At 43.6% G+C, this 19,281-nt stretch overlaps 1 protein-coding gene across 1 annotated transcript in view; it reads right to left on the reverse strand.

The window, feature by feature from the left end:
• LAMA1 (laminin subunit alpha 1) overlaps positions 1 to 19,281 on the reverse strand; it is a 155,796-nt gene that overhangs the window by 41,455 nt on the left and 95,060 nt on the right. Inside the window, 10 exon segments of the mRNA XM_077809059.1 lie at positions 4,003 to 4,165; positions 4,337 to 4,448; positions 5,557 to 5,655; positions 11,957 to 12,099; positions 12,659 to 12,852; positions 13,135 to 13,221; positions 14,513 to 14,634; positions 16,736 to 16,873; positions 16,996 to 17,116; positions 18,947 to 19,074. Coding sequence (XP_077665185.1) covers positions 4,003 to 4,165; positions 4,337 to 4,448; positions 5,557 to 5,655; positions 11,957 to 12,099; positions 12,659 to 12,852; positions 13,135 to 13,221; positions 14,513 to 14,634; positions 16,736 to 16,873; positions 16,996 to 17,116; positions 18,947 to 19,074 — 1,307 coding nt within the window.

Raw genomic sequence — 19,281 nt, forward strand, 5'->3', positions numbered from 1 at the left:
TGTGATTTTGGAACTACAGCCCAGACCCAGGGAATTAGCCAACAGCTAACTGCTTGCAATTATTCCATGATAATCCATTACTGGGATTTTTGTACTTTACCCAGAAGCATTTGATACTGCCCACTATCAAAGGGAGAATACTGAACCTAAATTGGTGTGATCCTGAATGGCAATTCCTATGTAAGATGCACAGTGTAGTCCCTGCTATGACACATACACAAATAATTCTGATTCACAGTTTTATCCTTTAATCTGCTTTCAACTGTTTGTACATTTCCAATTATAGCAAACCAAGCCTGGTTTACAGTGTTATCACAAACAAAAGAAGAAATACACTGACTCTTTCCTACTAATACTAGATATGGATATGCATTTATATTTTCATACTACTGATCCACGGTTCATACCCTCAAAAATCGTTGTTTCAAATTATAACAAAATACAGGAACTGGTAGAATGAAGCTACAATGCAGTATTTTACAAGGCAGTATTCCCCCAACACTTGAGTGTACCGTAAAAAGGTTATACTGTAGTTCAGGAATTTTGTCTTATGTAGTAAATTCAGGCCTGGTCTACACTGGAAGGGGGCAGGAGGGGAAATCGATCTAAGTTACGCAACTTCAGCTATCTGAATAACGTAGCTGTCAAAGTAGTTAGATCTACTTAACGTGGTGTCTTCACTGCAGTAAGTCGACAGCTGACGCTCTTTTGTCGACTCCGCCTGCGCCTCTTGCCCTGGTGGAGTACCAGAGTCGACGGGAAAGCGCTTGGCGGTTGATTTATCGTGTCTAGACTACCCCTGCTGGATCGATCTCTGCCCATTGATCCAGCAGGTACTGTAGACAAGCCCTTAGAGACGCTTAAGCTAGATATTGTTTAATGATATATCATCATAAACAAAATTTACCAAGAGCCATGGGGTAACTATCTGCTGCCTGACAAATACATTGTCCAACTGCTTATTTAAATTAGCTTTGAATTGGTAGCTCTAGAGCATTATAAATTCTGTAAAGCAAACTCTCATGCTGCTAGCATAAATCTTATTAATTCTCTTCTTAGTGTGTGAAAGGACACTTATCAGAGAACTTTCAGAAATTTCTGCTGAAAGCCTACAATTGAAAAAGTTAACTTACAAATGCCTTTGTTTAACAGCCCAAACTGCTGTAAAAGTCAGAAATATTTTGTTATTTAATGGTGTGTTCTCAAACACTTTCATAAGGCCAGGAAGCTATTCCAAGTCCTAATTCATTATAACTATAACCAGGTTTTATTTGTAGTCCATTTTCATGGCCATCTGGCTCTTACAGAAATTAATAGACCGGACCAAGCATGAGAGACAGGTGAGCAACACTATATTTGGGGATCACATATATAAATCCATGGTATGCCCACATCTTGAATACTGCGTACAGATGTGGTTGCCCCATCTCAAAATATATATATATATTGTGTGACAGGGCAAGGCCAGATGGCTATAGAAAAGTAGTGGGAGATCAATGTATTAGCTCCAGGCTAAACAAATCCCTGGTACCAGGATAAGTGAAATGGCAGCTGCTCCAGGTCAATTAAGACACCTGGGGCCAATTAAGAACTTTCCAGAAGACAGGGATAAGACTAGGTTGATTGGGACACCTGAAGCCAATCAGGGGCTGGCTGAAACTAGTTAAAAGTCTCCCAGCCAGTCAGGTGGGTGTGCATGTCAGGAGCTGTGGGAGGAAGTTGCGCTGTTGGAGAGGCTGAGTAGTACACACCATATCAGGGACAAGGAAGGAGGAGGGTGAAGTGGAGCTTGAAGAAGTGAGAGCTGCTGTGGGGGAAGTAGCCCAGGGAATTGTACATGTAAGGTGTCTATAAGGTCAGCTACCATAGCTAATACTATTAGGGACCCTGGGCTGGAGCCCAGAGTAGAGGGTGGGCCTGGGCTCCCCCCCCACCTTTGCCCCCTGATTAATCCTTAATTAATTAATCCTTAATTAATCCTGAGACTGGGAGACAACAGAGACTATGCAAGGAACGTTAACTTCTCCTCACCTCCCTCGCTGGCTTATGATGAAAATGGCTCAGTAGACTGTGACCCTTGTCTCTAGAGAGAGAAGGGTTATGTGCAGGGTCACAGTGAGCCTCTGAGGTTAGCGAAATCTGCCAGGAAACGCGAGACCCACGGAGGCAAGGACAGAGCTTTGTCACAATTGGAATTGGAAAAGGTTTAGAAAATGGCAACAAAAAATGATTAGGGGTATAGAATGGATTCCGTATGAGGAGAGATTAATAACACTGGGACTTTTCAGCTTGGAAAAGAGACAACGAAGGAGGGATATGACTGAGGTCTATAAAAACACAAGAACAAGAAGTCACCACATTAAATTAATAGGCAGCAGGTTTAAAACAAGCAAAAGGAAGTATTTTTTCATACAATGCACAGTCAGTCTGTGGAAATTTTTGCCAGAGGATGTTGTGAAGGCCAAGACTATAACAGGATTCAAAAAAGAACTAGATAATTTCATGGAAGATAGGCCCATCAATTGTTATTGGTTAGGATGTATAGAGATGGATTTCCTAGCCTCCGTTTGTCAGAAGCTGGGAATGGGCAACAGGGGATGGATCACTTGATGATTACCTGTTCTGTTCATTCCCTTTGGGGCACCTGGCATTGGCCACTGTCGGAAGACAGGACACTGGGCTAGATGGACCTTTGGTCTGACCCAGTATGGCCATTCTTTTGTTCTTATATTCACATTAACATATGAAAATATAACTATTCAATGGGAATATGACACAGAAGTAGGTCCAAGTCCACGAGGGAACTTCTAATGGGCAGTAGCAGGGTCCACACAGACAGTTCATGCACAACACGCTAGTGCACTGTATATTTACACCCTAGCTTGCCGGGCACTAACTCTCCATTTAGACAAGCCCTGACAAGTATAGACAAACATTCTTCCCAATCCAAAATATTTTAAAACAAAGGGTGGGATATTCAAAAGCATTTCAAACTGGTCTACTTCTGTACCCATTAAAGTCCAGGGTCAATTCTTATTGACATCAGTGGGAACAGAGTTAAAGCAATAAAGGGCATTTTTGAAAACCACACTCAAATTCTGAAAAATTTGGTGGTTAGATTTCCCAACTCTGGCAATAAAGAATCTAAAGCTGTCTTCAAAAAGAAACAAATAAGGAGAAAGCAATGTGAAATCAAAGTTATGACTTAGAATAAAAGCTGAATGCTCAAAATAAATGCTGAGGTTTCACCTACAAAACATATGCCACATGTGCATCCATACCAGCAAAAGACTATTTCCTTCCCCAGCTGGGCTTGCAACAGGAGGTTGACTGGAGGCCTGGGGGAAGAAATGTCCCTACATACATACACACACACACAAATTACTACAGCCCTCAGGCTACCGTAACCCCTGTTTCTGCTGTAATCCCACTAGGGGACAGTGAGCTGTGGAGCTGCACGATGGCATATAAACCTGTCCCTGTCCGGGGCTGTGCTCAGAATCCTGCTGTGCTTGAATGTGGGAAGAACCCCTGTGGAACTGGGAATGGTGGTGCTTAGAGATTATGGAATTCTTACATGTGTTTCAGAGATTTGATCACGCACCCTCCAGTGCAGCAGAACACCCCAGTCATGCTGCATTTGGGGCCCTACAGAGCTATGGAAGAGGGAGCAGAACTTTGGTCAGAGATAGTAAATCTATCTCAAAAGCAAATAGACACTTTCCCCTGTAACACAATTCCATAGTATGTGCATCAAGACCCTAGTCTGGAGCCCATTGAAATCAATGGGAGTCTTTGGATCAGGTCCCAACTGTGCACTGAGACTCTATTTAAACTATGGCCAACTCCAGACATTTCAGTTTCCACTTCCCCTCATGACAGAGCTTCATAAAATTTTGCCAATACTAAGGAGACACTGGACCATTTTTTCCTCTCATAGATCCCTACATGAACGATAGATTGTCCATGAATAGAGAAATATCAATAAGACAGTAGGTTTACTTTAGTACAGTGGTGACATTTTGATCCTGCTGCATGAAATCTCTTCTGCGCATTGCTTCCAGCATGGTGGAGATATCTTCCTGCAGACTCTGAGATGTACTGTTTGACAACTGGAAATTCAGAGCCAGAGTCTCATTTAAAGATGTGGCCACTTCAGCAAGTACTAAGTGGGAAGGAAACAATTCAGTCAACTCAATGAGACAAAATAAGATGAATCCCTTACCCAAACAGCATAAACACCCTCTCTTTGCAAACAGTTCTCACAGATTTACAAAGTGAATACATTTTTAATTCAATAATGTAAGTGGCCATAGCTTACAATCAGACACATTACCTTTGATGGTTGTATACATGGTGTCAATAAAGACAGTCAAATGTCGACTCTCATTCATGGTTCTTTGAGTTGCATTGTTGAGCTGCCATCCTCTCTCCAATATTCTAGTTAACTAGCATAAAAATAAATAAATGAACGTTTATGATAAACATTTTCAAAAAAAAGCAATTTTAAGACTGATTATTGCCTTCTGATAGCTTTTCCACTGAAGGAAAAACATTTCTAAGGTTATCATTGAATTGCATGAGAAAATGATTAGAAGTTCTTGAGGAGACAGAACAAATTGGTTCGGTGGATTTCTAGTATCTGCCAAGCAGATGTGATGAGACACCTTCATTAGGTATTCTGCCAGTCCCAAACTCAAATATCAGTGAAAAACTGTTATCAAAGTTGTTGTCACAATGAATATTATTACCCCCAAAAGGAATACTTTGACATTTTTTCCCTTTGACATCAATGCTATCTTAAGAAAACTACTTTCAAGACATGGCATCTCTGGTAATTATAGCAATATGGTCACCACTGCAGCTGTTGAATGAAATTAGAGATTTAGGAGGGTATATGTGGTCAACAAATGACATCAGATATGTCCACTGAAGGATATTTCTATTCTTTTTTATTCTATATTTTTATTCTTTAGGAGACAAAATCTTACTCAAGTAAATCGTCTTACTTCACTGGGAATTTTGCCTGTGTAAAGACTTAATACAGACTTTAGGATTTGCCCATTTATTTAAAATTTGTTCAATTTACACTGAAATCATTTTGTAACAAAATACTACAGCAAAATTGAAGTGTAAGACTTCTTGGAAAGTGTCCAACAATGACAAAAGGTTAAATAAGCCTTCTGGGTCAAAACCAATGAAAAGAAAATATTTCCATTTCTTACAACATGAACCACTGAAGGATCATGATACAAAAAGAGCACCTTACTGAAAAGTCTTCTAACAGAAAAACTATAACCCTTCTATAGGATTTTTAATCATTCTGTAGAATTTAAGAGAACATTATATCTCTGCTACAGAATTATACAGAATAGCACAAAAACCTATTGTATCCTTTATTAATTTTTAATAGTTTTTAGAGTAACTTCTATACAACCCTATTATCTTTCTATAGAATCCTGTTGCTTCAGCTCTGTTACATTCTATAAAACTTTTCCATAAGGGGTTCCGAAAGATCACTCTGTTTGGCTAGGAATGAAAGTGCAGGGTACTTGCCTCTTTGTGCAGTCGATCTGTGCCTCCTGATATATTCACAAGACCTTCTTTCGCCATCTCCAGTGAATAGATTGGATCCTCTCTAGACAATAAAGACTCCTAAAAAGAGTAACGGATTGACATTTAAGGTCTGGGGGCTTTTTAGTCCAGCCTTCATGAGGTCACCACCATTTTTGTGTGCAGAAAATTGTGGATGCAAATAACTATGTGCACAATTTAGGTGTTTACGTTTAAACACCTGAATCTGCTGCGACATAAACTAAGCTCAGAAGTATTGCTGGTGCACAAAGGTAGGCCATTTTTAAAATTAAGGGCCAGTTCTCTGGATCCATCCAAGTCTGAGGATGTTCACTAGTCCTGGAATTCCAGGACAGGCACTTCTCTATGTATAGTTTGCTAACTTACTCTGCATATCTAGAATTACTGTAAATGTATACAAAATGACCTGAAGAAGAGGTCTTTGTAGCTCGAAAGCTTGTCTCTTTCACCAACAGAAGTTGATCCAATAAAAGATGTTACCTCACATCCACCTTGTCCCTTCATATTTAGTACAAACAAGGGTGTCACAAAATATTGCTTCTCAAAAGGTATTAAGAGATGTAAGATATAAAAGGTATACACACTTGAGCAAAGTGTGGATTTCTAGACAGGTGTGAGAGTCAACACCTCAATGTCTCTTTAAGTTAGCGTATGGCCAGTATGGTCCAGTTCCGGTTTCAAATATATAGTTCCCAAAACTGATGAAAGCAGTAAGCCTTATAGCAAGGAACGCTGGGAAGACATATCAGGGGACATAAGTGTCCCTTCCCTCAGAACAGGGAAAGGCTAGGGAAAGACCAAGACCTGCTATGATTCTTGCTAAGCAGACAGACAGACACTTACTCACTGGGAAAGGGCCGGAAGCAGTACCTCTGGGTTTCTCCAGGGCAAGGCCCTTGGAAATCCTGGCAGTAGCTTTTGAAGAAGCTAGTGAAACAGCTAAAGAAGAAGCCTAAAAACAGCCAGCTTGGTGGTTAGGTAAGTCAACTGGGACCAGAGGTGAAAGTAAGCTGGTACGGTCCGGTATGGCGTACCAGCAAGAGCTGGTACACTGTGCCGGACCAGACTGGCTTCCCCAGGCCGGAGATTTAAAGGGCCTGGGGCTCCCTGCAGCGGCTGGAGACCCGGGCCCTTTAAATCACCTCCCGAGCCCTGCTGCCGGAGCCCTGGGGTAACGGCGGCAGAGCTCCAGCAGTGATTTAAATCACCCCTAAGCCCCGCGGCTCCCAGCCGCCTCTGCAGCTGGTAGCTCAGGGGTTATTTAAAGGGCCCGGGGCTCCTAGCCACTGCTAGCACAGCCAGAGCCCTGGGGCCTTTAAAATTGATTTAAAGGGCCCGGGTATTTAAAGGCCCCCCCTTTCCAGTTGAGGCCACGCCTCTTCCAGTTGAGGCCATGCCCCCTGCTCAGGACTCCGGCGTAACGGTAAGTCCTTTAAGTTACTTTCACCCCTGACTGGGACAGGAGTGATATTTTAGCTAGAGAGACAGAGATATCCACATCCTGAGAGGAGAAACTAAGGACTATGGCAGAGCAGAGTAAGTTTAGCATTGGAAGAAGAGAAGCAGCAGAGCTGGTGGTCTCTACTTCATTGTTGAGAGTCCCAAAACTGACACATATGGAAGAAGGAGGATGGAAGAGGTCCCTCTCTTTGACTCTAAGGGACTAACAAGGGGCTTTGATGCAATACAATGGAGAGGAGACAAGATTGACAGACCTTGTGACTAACACAGCTGTTACTCTGAAACCTGAAAAAGACTGGATATTTTTAAAATTTTGTTTTCAGTTGGATTTACTTTTGTTTATCTCAGAAGGGGTGCAATTTTTAGGTTAGCCAGAAAGAGAAAGAAACAGGTATGTCTGACATCACTCAAAGGGAAGGTAAGCAGTTGTTACCATTTTATTCTCTAAAGTTACCAAATAATTTCTTTAGAAGCAATGGTTAGGAATTATTATGGCACAACATGAACATGACAATCTGTACTATAGCCATAACCCTGGCAACTATCCCAGAGTCCAAAATTCCATAGAGGTTTCTTACAATTTTTTTGAAATTCCTTGAGCATCTCAGTTATCAGTGCAGTGACAGCTGGTTTAGATCATTTGACTTAAATGCCAAATATGTGCACTGAAGGCAAAATTGAAGCTGATGTTATTTTCACAAAAACTCTGTTTTCATTTTAGCAGTAAAGTGCTAAACATATTATATGGTTTTAAAAGTATATGCCAAAAGAGATTATTTTCCTACAAGAATACAGAAACAATTACAAAGTAAAAGCTAATTCTATTATTACACAAGTATTCAAATAGTACAATATTTCTATAGAGTTGGTACATAAAACAATGGCAACATGATTAAAATGAAAGGGTAAGATGATCTCTGACCAAGCATAAAGCTGTAATTGAATCAAAGTGATCCTCTAATATCATACACATAAAAATATTAAATTACATCCTTAAGTGTTCAATCTGGATATCATTTATAAAAGAAAATATTATTCTTCTAACTCAATTTCATATTAATTTGCAGCATCCATCAGCACTAGAAGTCTCACTTTATCATGGATTTGTCAAGATATGACAGAATACAAAGAAAAATATGGTTTTACTTATACTTTAGAGTTTGTCTCACTACAGGTTTCAGAATAACAGCCGTGTTAGTCTGTATTCGCAAAAAGAAAAGGAGTACTTGTGGCACCTTAGAGACTAACCAATTTATTTGAGCATAAGCTTTCTTGAGCTACAGCTCACTTCATCGGATGCATACTGTGGAAACTGCAGAAGACATTATATACACAGAGACCATGAAACAATACCTCCTCCCACCCCACTCTCCTGCTATGAGTGGGGTGGGAGGAGGTATTGTTTCATGGTCTCTGTGTATATAATGTCTTCTGCAGTTTCCACAGTATGCATCCGATGAAGTGAGCTGTAGCTCACGAAAGCTTATGCTCAAATAAATTGGTTAGTCTCTAAGGTGCCACAAGTACTCCTTTTCTTTTTGTCTCACTACAGTTATTGCTGAGTAGGTACTTTTCACTACACACTCTTATTTTAGCAGCCGTGAAGCACGGAAGATTCTGTTCCAGCAATCTGCATGCCTTTTACACTGGCTTTGTGCAGGGACAAAGACCGGGCTACATGAACCTAGTTTTTAATGTGCCCCTACAATATTTTAACCGAATTCACAAAGTTGTAATGCACCAAGCACGTGAATACATGGAGTATCACAGATGGAAATACAATATAAGTGAGTTAAGATGGAGCAGTTGAGCTTCTCCTTAATGAGGATTAGGCTGTTCGTGCCTCAAACTCTTTACTGTTAACACACATTTCAGGGATCCATGGAGAAAATTTAGCCTCAAACATTTAGGCACAGGTTAAGTTTGCACACACAAAAAAAGTGCCACACCAAAGGCAAGGGACACCAGAACTGTGACAGGGCAATGGCAGAAATTCACCAAAGAGTCAGTCCTGTAGTGCTTTTTTTCAGCTGCTAAGTTTCTTCCCACCCAGCCCAACCCCTCCATTCTAGAAGAGCGTATCTGTTCCTGTTCAGTCATGTGTAGCAAGAATTGTTGTTCCTAAATGTTCCCCAAAATTCTTTGCACCAGCTACCATCAGTGTTCCCTCTAATTCTTTACGTCCACGTGCAGAATGAATTTTGTTATGTGCACCAATATGGAGGTGATGTGTGGCGGGGGTGGGGCCAAGAGGTTCAGAGTGTGGGAGGGGGCTCAAGGCTGGGGCAAAGGGTTGGGGTGTGGGGAGGTTTGGGCTCTGGCTGGGGGGTACGGGCTCTGGGATGGGGCCAGGGATGAGGGGATTGGAGCGTAGGAAGGGGCTCAGGGCTAGGGCAGAGGGTTGGGGTGTGGGGTGGTGAGGGCTTTGACTGGGGGTGCGGGCTCTAGGGTGGGGCCAGGGATGAGGGGATCAGGGTGCAGGAGAGGGCTCAGGGCTGGGGTAGAGGATTGGGGTGCAGGGGGTGAGGGGCTCCAGCTGCAGGGGAAGGCTCTGGGGTGTGGTCGGGGATGAGGGGTTTGAGGTGCAGGCTGCCCCGGGGCTGCGGCAGGGAGAGAGGACTCCCCCTAGCCTTCTCTCACCCCAGCAACTCGGGGCTGGGTAAGAAGCGCCTCTCCCTGTCCGCGGCAGCTCCAGTGGGGCTGGGCTGGACCGGGCCAGGGGAGGGGCGCCTCTCCCTGGCTGGGCAGCCCTTGATAGCCTGCTGCACGGCCACACAGCTTAGAAGGAACTTAGGCTACCATGACAGCTTGTTGGCAGCATCTCTGCAGCCAGACTTTGGGAACTACAGACCTCCACCACAAACAGGGCGATTGTTTTAAAGGAAGAATTTGATTGTAAGTTCTGTGGGGCAGAGATTGTCTTTTGTTCTGTGTTTGCCCAGCGCTTAGCATAATGGATTACTGGCCAACAACTAGAGCTCCGAGGCATTATGGTAATATTATTTCTAGTAATAGTAATGACGCAGAAAAGAAAACAAGAAGGTTGTCGAGTCAGAAGAATGTAATAAAGCAATTGTTCGATAGTATATTCCAGAGGTGGGCAACTACGGCCCACAGGCCACATCCAGCCCCCAGGACCCTCCTGCCTAGCCCCTGAGCTCCTGGCCCAGGAGGCTAGCCCCCGGCCCCTCCCTTACTGTTCCCCCTCCCCCGCAGCCTCAGCTCACTGCACCGCCGGCACAATGCTCTGGGCGGCGGGGCTGCGAGCTCCTGGGGCAGCACAGCTGCAGAGCCTGGCCTGACCCGGTGCTCTGTGCTGCGCGGTGCATGGCTGGCTCCAGCCGGGCGGTGCGGCTGAAGCGCCACCAGCCACCAGTGCTCCAGGCAGCGCAGTAAGAACAATTGCTTTATTAAGCTAGTAGGAGATTGGATTGGAAGCAGATGACTAGATATGTAGGTAAGTTTAAGACAGGTTGTTTCATGAGTGCACTCCATAAACATAGGCTTTGGTGTCCCATCTCTATTACATTCTTCTGACTCAGCAACCTTCTTGTTTTCTTTTCTGCGTCATTACTATTACTTACAATCAAATTCTTCCTTTAAAACAATCGCCCTGTTTGTGGTGGAGGTCTGTAGTTCCCAAAGTCTGGCTGGTGGTGAGGTTGGATAGAGGGCGGGTGAGTTCGAGGGGGGGGGGGTGATCAGGGGGAGGGGGTGTGGATAGGGGTCAGGGCAGTCAGAGGGCGAGGAACAGGGGGCTTGAATGAAGGCAGGGGTCCCGGGGGGGGGGGCAGTCAGGAAGTAGAGGGAGATTGGATGGGGCAGCAGGGGGCAGTCAGGGGATAGGGAGAAGGGGTGGTTGGATGGGGCAGGGGTTCCGGGGGGGCAGTCAGGAAGGAGAGGAGGAGTTGGATGGGGTGGTGGGGGGCAGTCAGGGGCGGAGGTTCCGGGGGAGATCAGGGGACAGGGAGCGGGAGGGGGATGGATGGGGCAGGAGTCTCGGGGGGGGGGGGGAAGGGGCGGGCCGGGCCAAGCCTGGCAGTTTGGGGAGGCACAGCCTCCTCTAACCGGCCCTCCATACAATTTCCAAAACCCGATGCGGCCCTTAGGCCAAAAAGTTTGCCAGCCCCTGGTATATTCAGTTCAATGGTGGGGAGGATTAAGGGAAGCCCAAATAACATGCAGTTCTGGGACTGAAATCTTTTGACATTCTGAAAAATCCTATCTTGCATTTGTTTCCTGGTATAGGTCACGGAGGAAAGCACCTATTACTGTCAGGCAAGCATAAGCAAAGCAAGCAGCCAACGTGTCCCATGCAAGCTCTGTAATGGACAGGCAGGTCATATTACCCTCTTCAGCAGCAGGGCTCATTAGGGAAGAAACAACTCACTGCCAGATCCCTTACTACCTTCAGCAATGGGACCAACGGAGAAACCAGTTCATGACTTGATTTTCTACTTTCCTGTAGTGTACAGGTCCCTCAAGGTTACCCCTGTTCTACTGAAAACAAATGGCCTGTCTTCAGCTGGAGTAAATCAATGTAGCTCCATAGACTTCAGCTGAGGATCTGGCTAAAAATATAAAGGTGAAACATGGGCATGGTAATGTGGTACAATAATATATATTAAATACTCTAATTTATTAAATATTAGACACAAGAAAACTGGTACAATGTTATATAGACATCTGGGGAGGCTCAGGGAATAAAGTTTGACATTCTGAAGGCAAATCTATGGTCCTATTCTGATCTGATGTACACCAGTTTTATACCAGACACCATTCTAAAGCCATTAACTTTAAGAACGTTACTCCTGACTTACCCCAAAGTAAGTGAGATCAGAACCAGCCCTAAGTTTTGCTTACAAGGTATCAGTAAATATTTCCATTATTTATTGTTTACCTTCAGGTATTTTGTTACATTCTCCACATCTGCCAATATCCCATATGGTGCAAAGGTAACACCAGTGAAGTTTACCGAAAATATGGCTTTGTCAAGGTGATCCAAGTCATTTAATAAAACACCTGTGCAGTCATCATTGCAAGCTGAAGAAATCATTTTAAAAAAAAGGGAGTAATGTTACGATAAAAAGGCATTCGTTGAAAAGGAAACATTAATTTACATATAACATACATTTACTTTATGTGTTAAGAAAGCCTACAAATAATATTGATAGTATGCAATATTGTACATTCTGTAGTATGTTTTAAAAACATAGCATCTGATTCTGACCACACCACCCGCACCACACCAGTTTAACACCAGTGTAAGTCTGAGGGGTCAGATCTCCTCACTTACATTGGTGTAAATCCAGACTAATACCATTGAAGTTGATGCATTCATACTGCTTTGGAGAGAGAATCAGGCCCAACGAAACATATTCTATGCTGCTGTAATTTCATTGGCTCCTTGCACCCCTCTGCTCCACTGACCAGTCATGTAAAAGTCAGGCAGAAACTGACCTTACATTAGTAATTCAGCATAAAAGTAGGTTAACGTGCAAGCCTGATCTCTTTTTTTTTTTTTTACTACCAAGCACTTCACACCCACACAAATGCCACCTGACCACCACAAACCCAGTGAGAGACAAGAAAAAACACCTACAAACACATTCGTTTTCCACAAGGATGTGTCTGGGTTCACATGCATCGCACAGTTGTCCTGTCACACCCTGCTTACAAAGGCATTGTCCAGATATGTGATCACAATTATTGTGACTCGAGCCACTTGGATTGCATTGACATTGTTGACAGCTGCCACCAGGCATTTCAGGATTACCATAATAACCTAGAGAACACCTACAAGGGACAAGGGGGACAAGGGATACTGAAAATTATTTTAAAATCTATTAGCAAAAAACCCTCTCTTTTTCATTATCACTAGCTGATTTAAGATCATGTATAGGTGATTGAGGCACATAATATATTTGTAATTATCAGTCTATGTATAATAATCTACAAATCACTCTAAGCAATTCCATTTTTTATAAAAAAGCATCACATGCAAATTGAGTACTCCATTAAAGGTACAGACACGTGTAGGGCTTGTCAAAAACCTCCTGGAGCGTAAATGTATCTCACCTTTCACAGTATTGCCCTTCATATCCAGTGAGACAAGCATCGCAGTGGAAATCATGACCATCTTTCAGAACACAAGTGGGACTAAAGCTAGAGGAAGAAAGAGTTGCTAAATAACAGATACAACCCAAATGCAAGACCATACAAGTTCAGACATCTGCAGTCTTACCAGGTGAACACGACATTTAAAACACAAAATATTGTACGCTGCAGTGTCGTTCATTCACTGTGATGTAGTGTAATAGAGTTTGTGCTGTGAAATCTTTGTGTATCTTGGAAATATTTATAAATTCATTGCTCTTTGGTAACTGTGTACTACGTTAGAGTCTCAACCTATATACTTCACTAAAAGGTTAAAGCCCGTGTTATGTATTCAATATAAAAGAAGCTCACTCAAACAGCCCGATATTAAGCTCAGTTCACCGTGATGGAGCTGCTTAAATCTTGCCTCTTGTCCCCCCAGAGGAATTTCATCCCTGCTTGAGGGAGGACAGTGTTTCTGCTGTCATCCTCCCTCAGTTGTTCTGCTGTGGAAAGACATGTTTAAGTTGTGATCAGGGCTTCATTGGAGCCATGCTGATGAAAGACGCCAAAGGGAAGCTCTAAATCGGTACCTATCCTGTCTTCTTGAGCCAGACCACACTAGCTGCTCTCTTCTTAGGCAGAGATAATATGCTGCAGGCTCCCTAACAAGAAGGGATACTCTATGCCATTGTGGGCCTTCTGCCAGGATCTGTGCCAGCACACATTGATGTGCAGATCCTAAGTCATTTTGGACCATTATGCCTGCCCATTTTACAGGTGGGGAAAGTGAGGTAGGAGGTTGATTGTCATAGCCAAAGCCTCACACCTCACGAGGACTAGGATTAGATTTCAGTAGTTCCTAGGTCCCGGGCTTGAGCTCAGTCATCCGTACATATTGCCTTTCAAGCTTGAGGTTTCTGGAAAAAGAGCTTGTGTGTATACACAGTAATTTCTCTTTCAAAATAAGATGAATTGTCCCTCTGTAAAACAGATAATGGGGAAACCTCACACAAAAGGCATTCATTCACATTTAGAAGCTTAAAGTACCAAGTGGCACTAGGCTTAAATTAGTGCATGTCAGAAACAAGACCTCTCCAACAAACCCTTCTATTTGACAGAGCATGGATCTAGCAAGCAACTTAACTGACTTATTCTATCCCACTTTAACAATTCAAAATCCTCTGAGGCTGGATAATCCCAAGTACAAGGTTCAGCCCTATACAAGGAAAAAAATAGATGACATGCAAACCCCTGCAAGCAAGGAGATATAATAAAGACAGGTCCCTTTATTGTCAGGGTACTAGCAAGCATCAGTGTAGTGATCAAATGCACATCAGAGTTCAGAATGTTTGGTTACCTCCTCAGGTTGGTTCTGGGACAGGCACAAAGAGAGCAGTCATTGACAGATCCAATTACTTTCCCATAGTAGCCTGGGGCACAAACACTACAGTGCTCACCAGCTGTGTTATCTCTGCAGTTCTGGTACACAACAAGAAATTCACACAGTTTAAAACAGCAACAGGAATTTTATCATCTCTCCAATCAATAAATTGGTGCAGTCTTTACTAATCATCTTTAATATCACCGTTAGCCAGCATTTTCTGTGCTGAAGATCATTTTGTGTTTCCACAAATGAGCCGATCACAAGCATGCTTTATTTCCCCTCAGTGCCCTGCCAACCATGCTGACCTAATTTATTTCCTGATCCTCAGACGTTTTTGATATAAACTACTATTAATTCAATTAGGGCCAGGAAATGACGGTACTAGGGAAAAAAGCTATTAAAATAAATGAGCACCTGATGGAAAATTCAACTGGCTGCCTAGTACTAAAACAAAGTTTCAATAATCATGATAACTGTGAACGACAAAATATTCATAAATGAAGCCTGCACACCCACTGTTTAATTAGTCCATACATAATTAGATAGCAAAGAAAATATATTATTATTATAAATTATATAGTGTCTTCTTCTACTAGGCAATGCTAGACAAACCCTTCTATTTCATAGAATCATAGAATATCAGGGTTGGAAGGGACCTCAGGAGGTCATCTAGTCCAACCCCCTGCTCAAAGCAGGACCAATCCCCAATTAAATCATCCCAGCCAGGGCTTTGTCAAGCCTGACCTTAAAAACTTCTAAGGAAGGAGATTCTACCACCTCCTTAGGTAACGCATTCCAGTGTTTCACCACCCTCCTAGTGAAAAAGTTTTTTCTAATATCCAACCTAAACCTCCCCCACTGCAACTTGAGTTTGACAGAGCTGGATCTAGCAAGCAACTTAACTGACTTATTCTATCCCACTTTTACAATTCAAAATCCTCTGAGGCTGGAGGACTAGCATTGTCTAGTAAAAGACTAGCTAGAAGACTAGTTGAGGCTAGTGAACAGTAGAAATGCAAGATTCCCCTCAGTCTGAGACCAGCAGAGGTCAGAAATGGCCTTAGGGATCTTGCTGCTTGGGCCAGTGGAGATCAGGTGTTTTAAAGAAGTGAATTGCTTGGGCTTCAGAAAGAAGATGAGTGCCTTTTTTTAATTTCTCCTTCTGACTGAAACTCAATTAACATTAATCTTCCAAGAGGGTTACTTGTACACACAACCGGAGGTTGAGGGTAGGAATGGCTGACATTTACTGGAGTAACAAACTTTGGACCTATAATTTGTGGTCTTAGACTAAAAAGACGGTGAACCCCAAGGTGCTTTCTGACTCAAGCTTTAGAGTTGGGTTAGGCCTGGCAAAGCAAGAACTGCTAACAAGCCTGAGGGACTGTAGGAAATATTTTTTGTAAATGTGAATTTAACATGCAATTCAAAGAAAGTAAGCCAGCCTTGAAAAGAAAGCACAAGTTACTTCAAAACCAAACACAACAGAGAAAATTATAATTCTTACAAAAGACTGTCTGCCCCTTGTACAGTTTTGGGGGTGAGGGCCAGTATATTGCTACTTTTCATCTTCCACCTTTAGGTGCCTATGCTCAGCTCAGCAAGACCCAAGGACTGGACCTTTAAATCTCAGCAGCAAAAGAGAAAATAGGTAAACAACTGTCTGGGACATACTAAAAAACAAGACAATAACATATAATAGGAATTTCATAATTTTGAGGACATTCAGTGATTTCACTGAAGGAAACAAGTAGTATTACTGAGGGCTGGTCTTCACTACAGGTAGATCGCACTGCTGCAATCGATGCAGCAGGGATCGATTTAGCAGGTCTAGTGAAGACCCACTAATTCGACAGCAGAGCACTCTCCGGTAGACCCCAGTACTCCGAGAAGAGTAAGGGAAGTCAACCGGAGAGCGTCTCCCATCGACGCAGCAGAGTGAAGACTCCAGGGTAAGTCAACCTAAGCTGCATCGACTGCAGGTGTATTATCCACGTAGCTGGAGTAGCGTAACTTAGGTCGACTTAGCCCCATAGTGAAGACAAGTCCTCTGATATTTTCCATTATTACCTTTAAATGTATGTATCCCACTGGAGTGTCACAGCCTCATATGCTTTAGAAATTCTTTCCTGAGTGGATAGACTATGGACGTTGGATGTTCTGGCAAAACCAACACAGCAATGGAAATGTACGTACCAGGCACTTTCCTGTTTCCAGATTACAGGTCTCACTGTGGTTGTTGCACTGACATGGCACACAAGGTGCAATCATTTGGCGAGGCTCTTTTACATTCAGATCTACATGTTTCGCACTGTAGTACCCCGACGCACAGCTCTGCATGGGCAGATGTGGGGTGGAGCAGTGAATAAGAAAAAAATATGGGCATATCTTTTAAGATGTTTTATCAGAAATAAAGACACACCGAAAGGTACTTTGTTTGATAAGCAGCTGCGTACCTGACATGAGAGTCCAGCATAGCCAGTAGGACACTCACATTGCTCTATGAGATGTGCTGTTTCTCTGCCCAAATGCATCTCCTCAGCCTTCACTGCAATTTCCATTGAGATATTTGCAATTCTACAGGAAATGTTTAGATGAAGAGTAAGAGAACATGAATATATCAGTGAATAAAGCTGAACCCTAGCTATAAAGTTCAGATCCAAACTTTTGTAAAGTTCAAGGGTGTTTGGATCAGATATTTTGGTTCGGCACGTCAAAGCCACAGAGTTTTGATGCAGAGATAAATTTTTTCAAAATTCAGGAATGTACTGATGTGGGGGTTTGGTTAAGGCCCATCTCTGTTAAGTATGCTCTTATTTCCTAGCAGACAAATGCATGTGGTAAAATATCATCTCTCTACCATTTTTAGTTCAAAGTGAATGCAAAGGTGGGGGTAAAATGCTATCATTCTGATTTGGACATGTTTTACACTGGTAGTGGGGCAGCGTACAATCAGGCCCAGCGTTTTCACATTCAATAAAACTCATGTTTTATTTTCTCGTGGAAGGGCTTGTTTTTCATTTGAAAATTAAAAGTATAGAAATGCATCAGTACTGCAGTGAGTCAGTCAATAACCATAAGAGTAAGATGGGAGATAGTTCATTTAGGATAGGGATGGGCAAACTTTTTGGGCCAAGGACCACCTCTGGGTGGGGAAATTGTATGCAGGGCCAGGACAGGGGGTTGGGGTGCGGGAGGGAGTGCGGGATGTGGGAGGGGGTGCGGTGTGCAGGAACGGGTTCGGGGCAAGGGACTGGGGCAGAGGAGGGGTGCAGGGTGTATGAGGGGGCTCAGGGCAGAGCGTTGGGGTGCAGGAGGAGGCTCAGGGCAGGGGATCGGGTGCAGGAAGGGTGCGGGGTGCGACAGGGGGCTCAGTGCAGAGAAGTGGGGTACTTGGGGGTGCAAGGTGCAGCAGGGGGCTCAGGGCAGGGAGTTGGGGGACAGGGTGCAGGAGGGGTTCGGGCTTCAGCCCGGCGCCACTTACCTAAAGCGGCTCCAGGATGGCAGTGGCGTGCACCGGGGCCAGGGCAGGCTCCCTGCATGCCTGCCCTGGTCCCACACTGCGCCGCTCCGGGAAGTGGCCGTAACCACGTCCCTGCGCGACTCCTGGGGGAGGGGGGGCACAAGGCTCCATGAACTGTCCTTGCCACACCTCCAGGTACCTCCCCCGAAGCTCCAATTGGCCACGGTTCCCCGTTTCCAGCCAATGGAAGCTGCGGGGGGCAGTGCCTGGAGACAAGGGCAACGCACGGAGCCCTCTGGCCTCTCCTCTCACACAAACCCGGGACCCCAGGGACGTGCTGCCGGCCGCTTCTGAGCACAGCACGGGGCCTGCGGCACCACAGAGGGGCAATCCCGCGGGCCAGATCCAAAGCCCTGATGGGCCAGATCCGGCCCACGGGCTGTAGTTTGCCCACCCCTGATTTAGGAGATATATAAGTGCCTCTGCTGTCTAAGTAGACAAGTCATTGTGCTTCTTTATGAGCTTTCGTACTAATACAAGCAACAGTGACACTTAGCACTTCACAGAAAATGAAGGAATTTAGAAGAGATCCTGCTTCTATTCAAGGCAATAGGTGCTTATGCTTTATGTTAAAGCTTTAACTTTTTGAATCTCATTGTCTACTGTTATTGAATAATTAATGTCTGACCACGACCACTCACAGTCTGACCCCACCATAATTTCCCACAAACTAGTAAAATTGTAATCAATGACATTTTAAAAAGTGTTTTAAACCCATCAGTTTACACAACTGTGAAAATTTTAATTTGATAAAAAGTGTAAAATTATACATCGATGTTCTCCATAGAAATTATAAAAAATAAAAATTGAAATCTGACAAGCCTAGTTAGGACTGTTCCTAGGTTAAGCTAAAATTAATACAGCCGGTTCAGAGGATGCTTTACCTGCTTTGCTGTAATCCTTGGCCATATGATGCCTTGATAAGGATATACTCAACGTTGCTAAGCACTGACATGAAGTCAGAACGTGTGACAGATTGCTCAGACACAGAGTTAAAGTATTTCCACACATGCTAGGAGGAAGAGAATTAATTTACATTAATTAAATCAGAAATATTCATGGCCACATACTTGTTTAAAGGCAACAATCTCTCCCCTTCATCCCTCCACCCTTTGAGAAATACAGTCATTAATCGCGGTGATCTGGTCGAAGGAAGCTGAGTGCATCTCATTCTAGAACACGTATGCAGCAAGAGATTGCCAGAGAGCAATATGAGGTG

This window comes from Eretmochelys imbricata, chromosome 2, assembly GCF_965152235.1.
Source record: "Eretmochelys imbricata isolate rEreImb1 chromosome 2, rEreImb1.hap1, whole genome shotgun sequence".
Taxonomy (NCBI): Eukaryota; Metazoa; Chordata; order Testudines; family Cheloniidae; genus Eretmochelys; species Eretmochelys imbricata.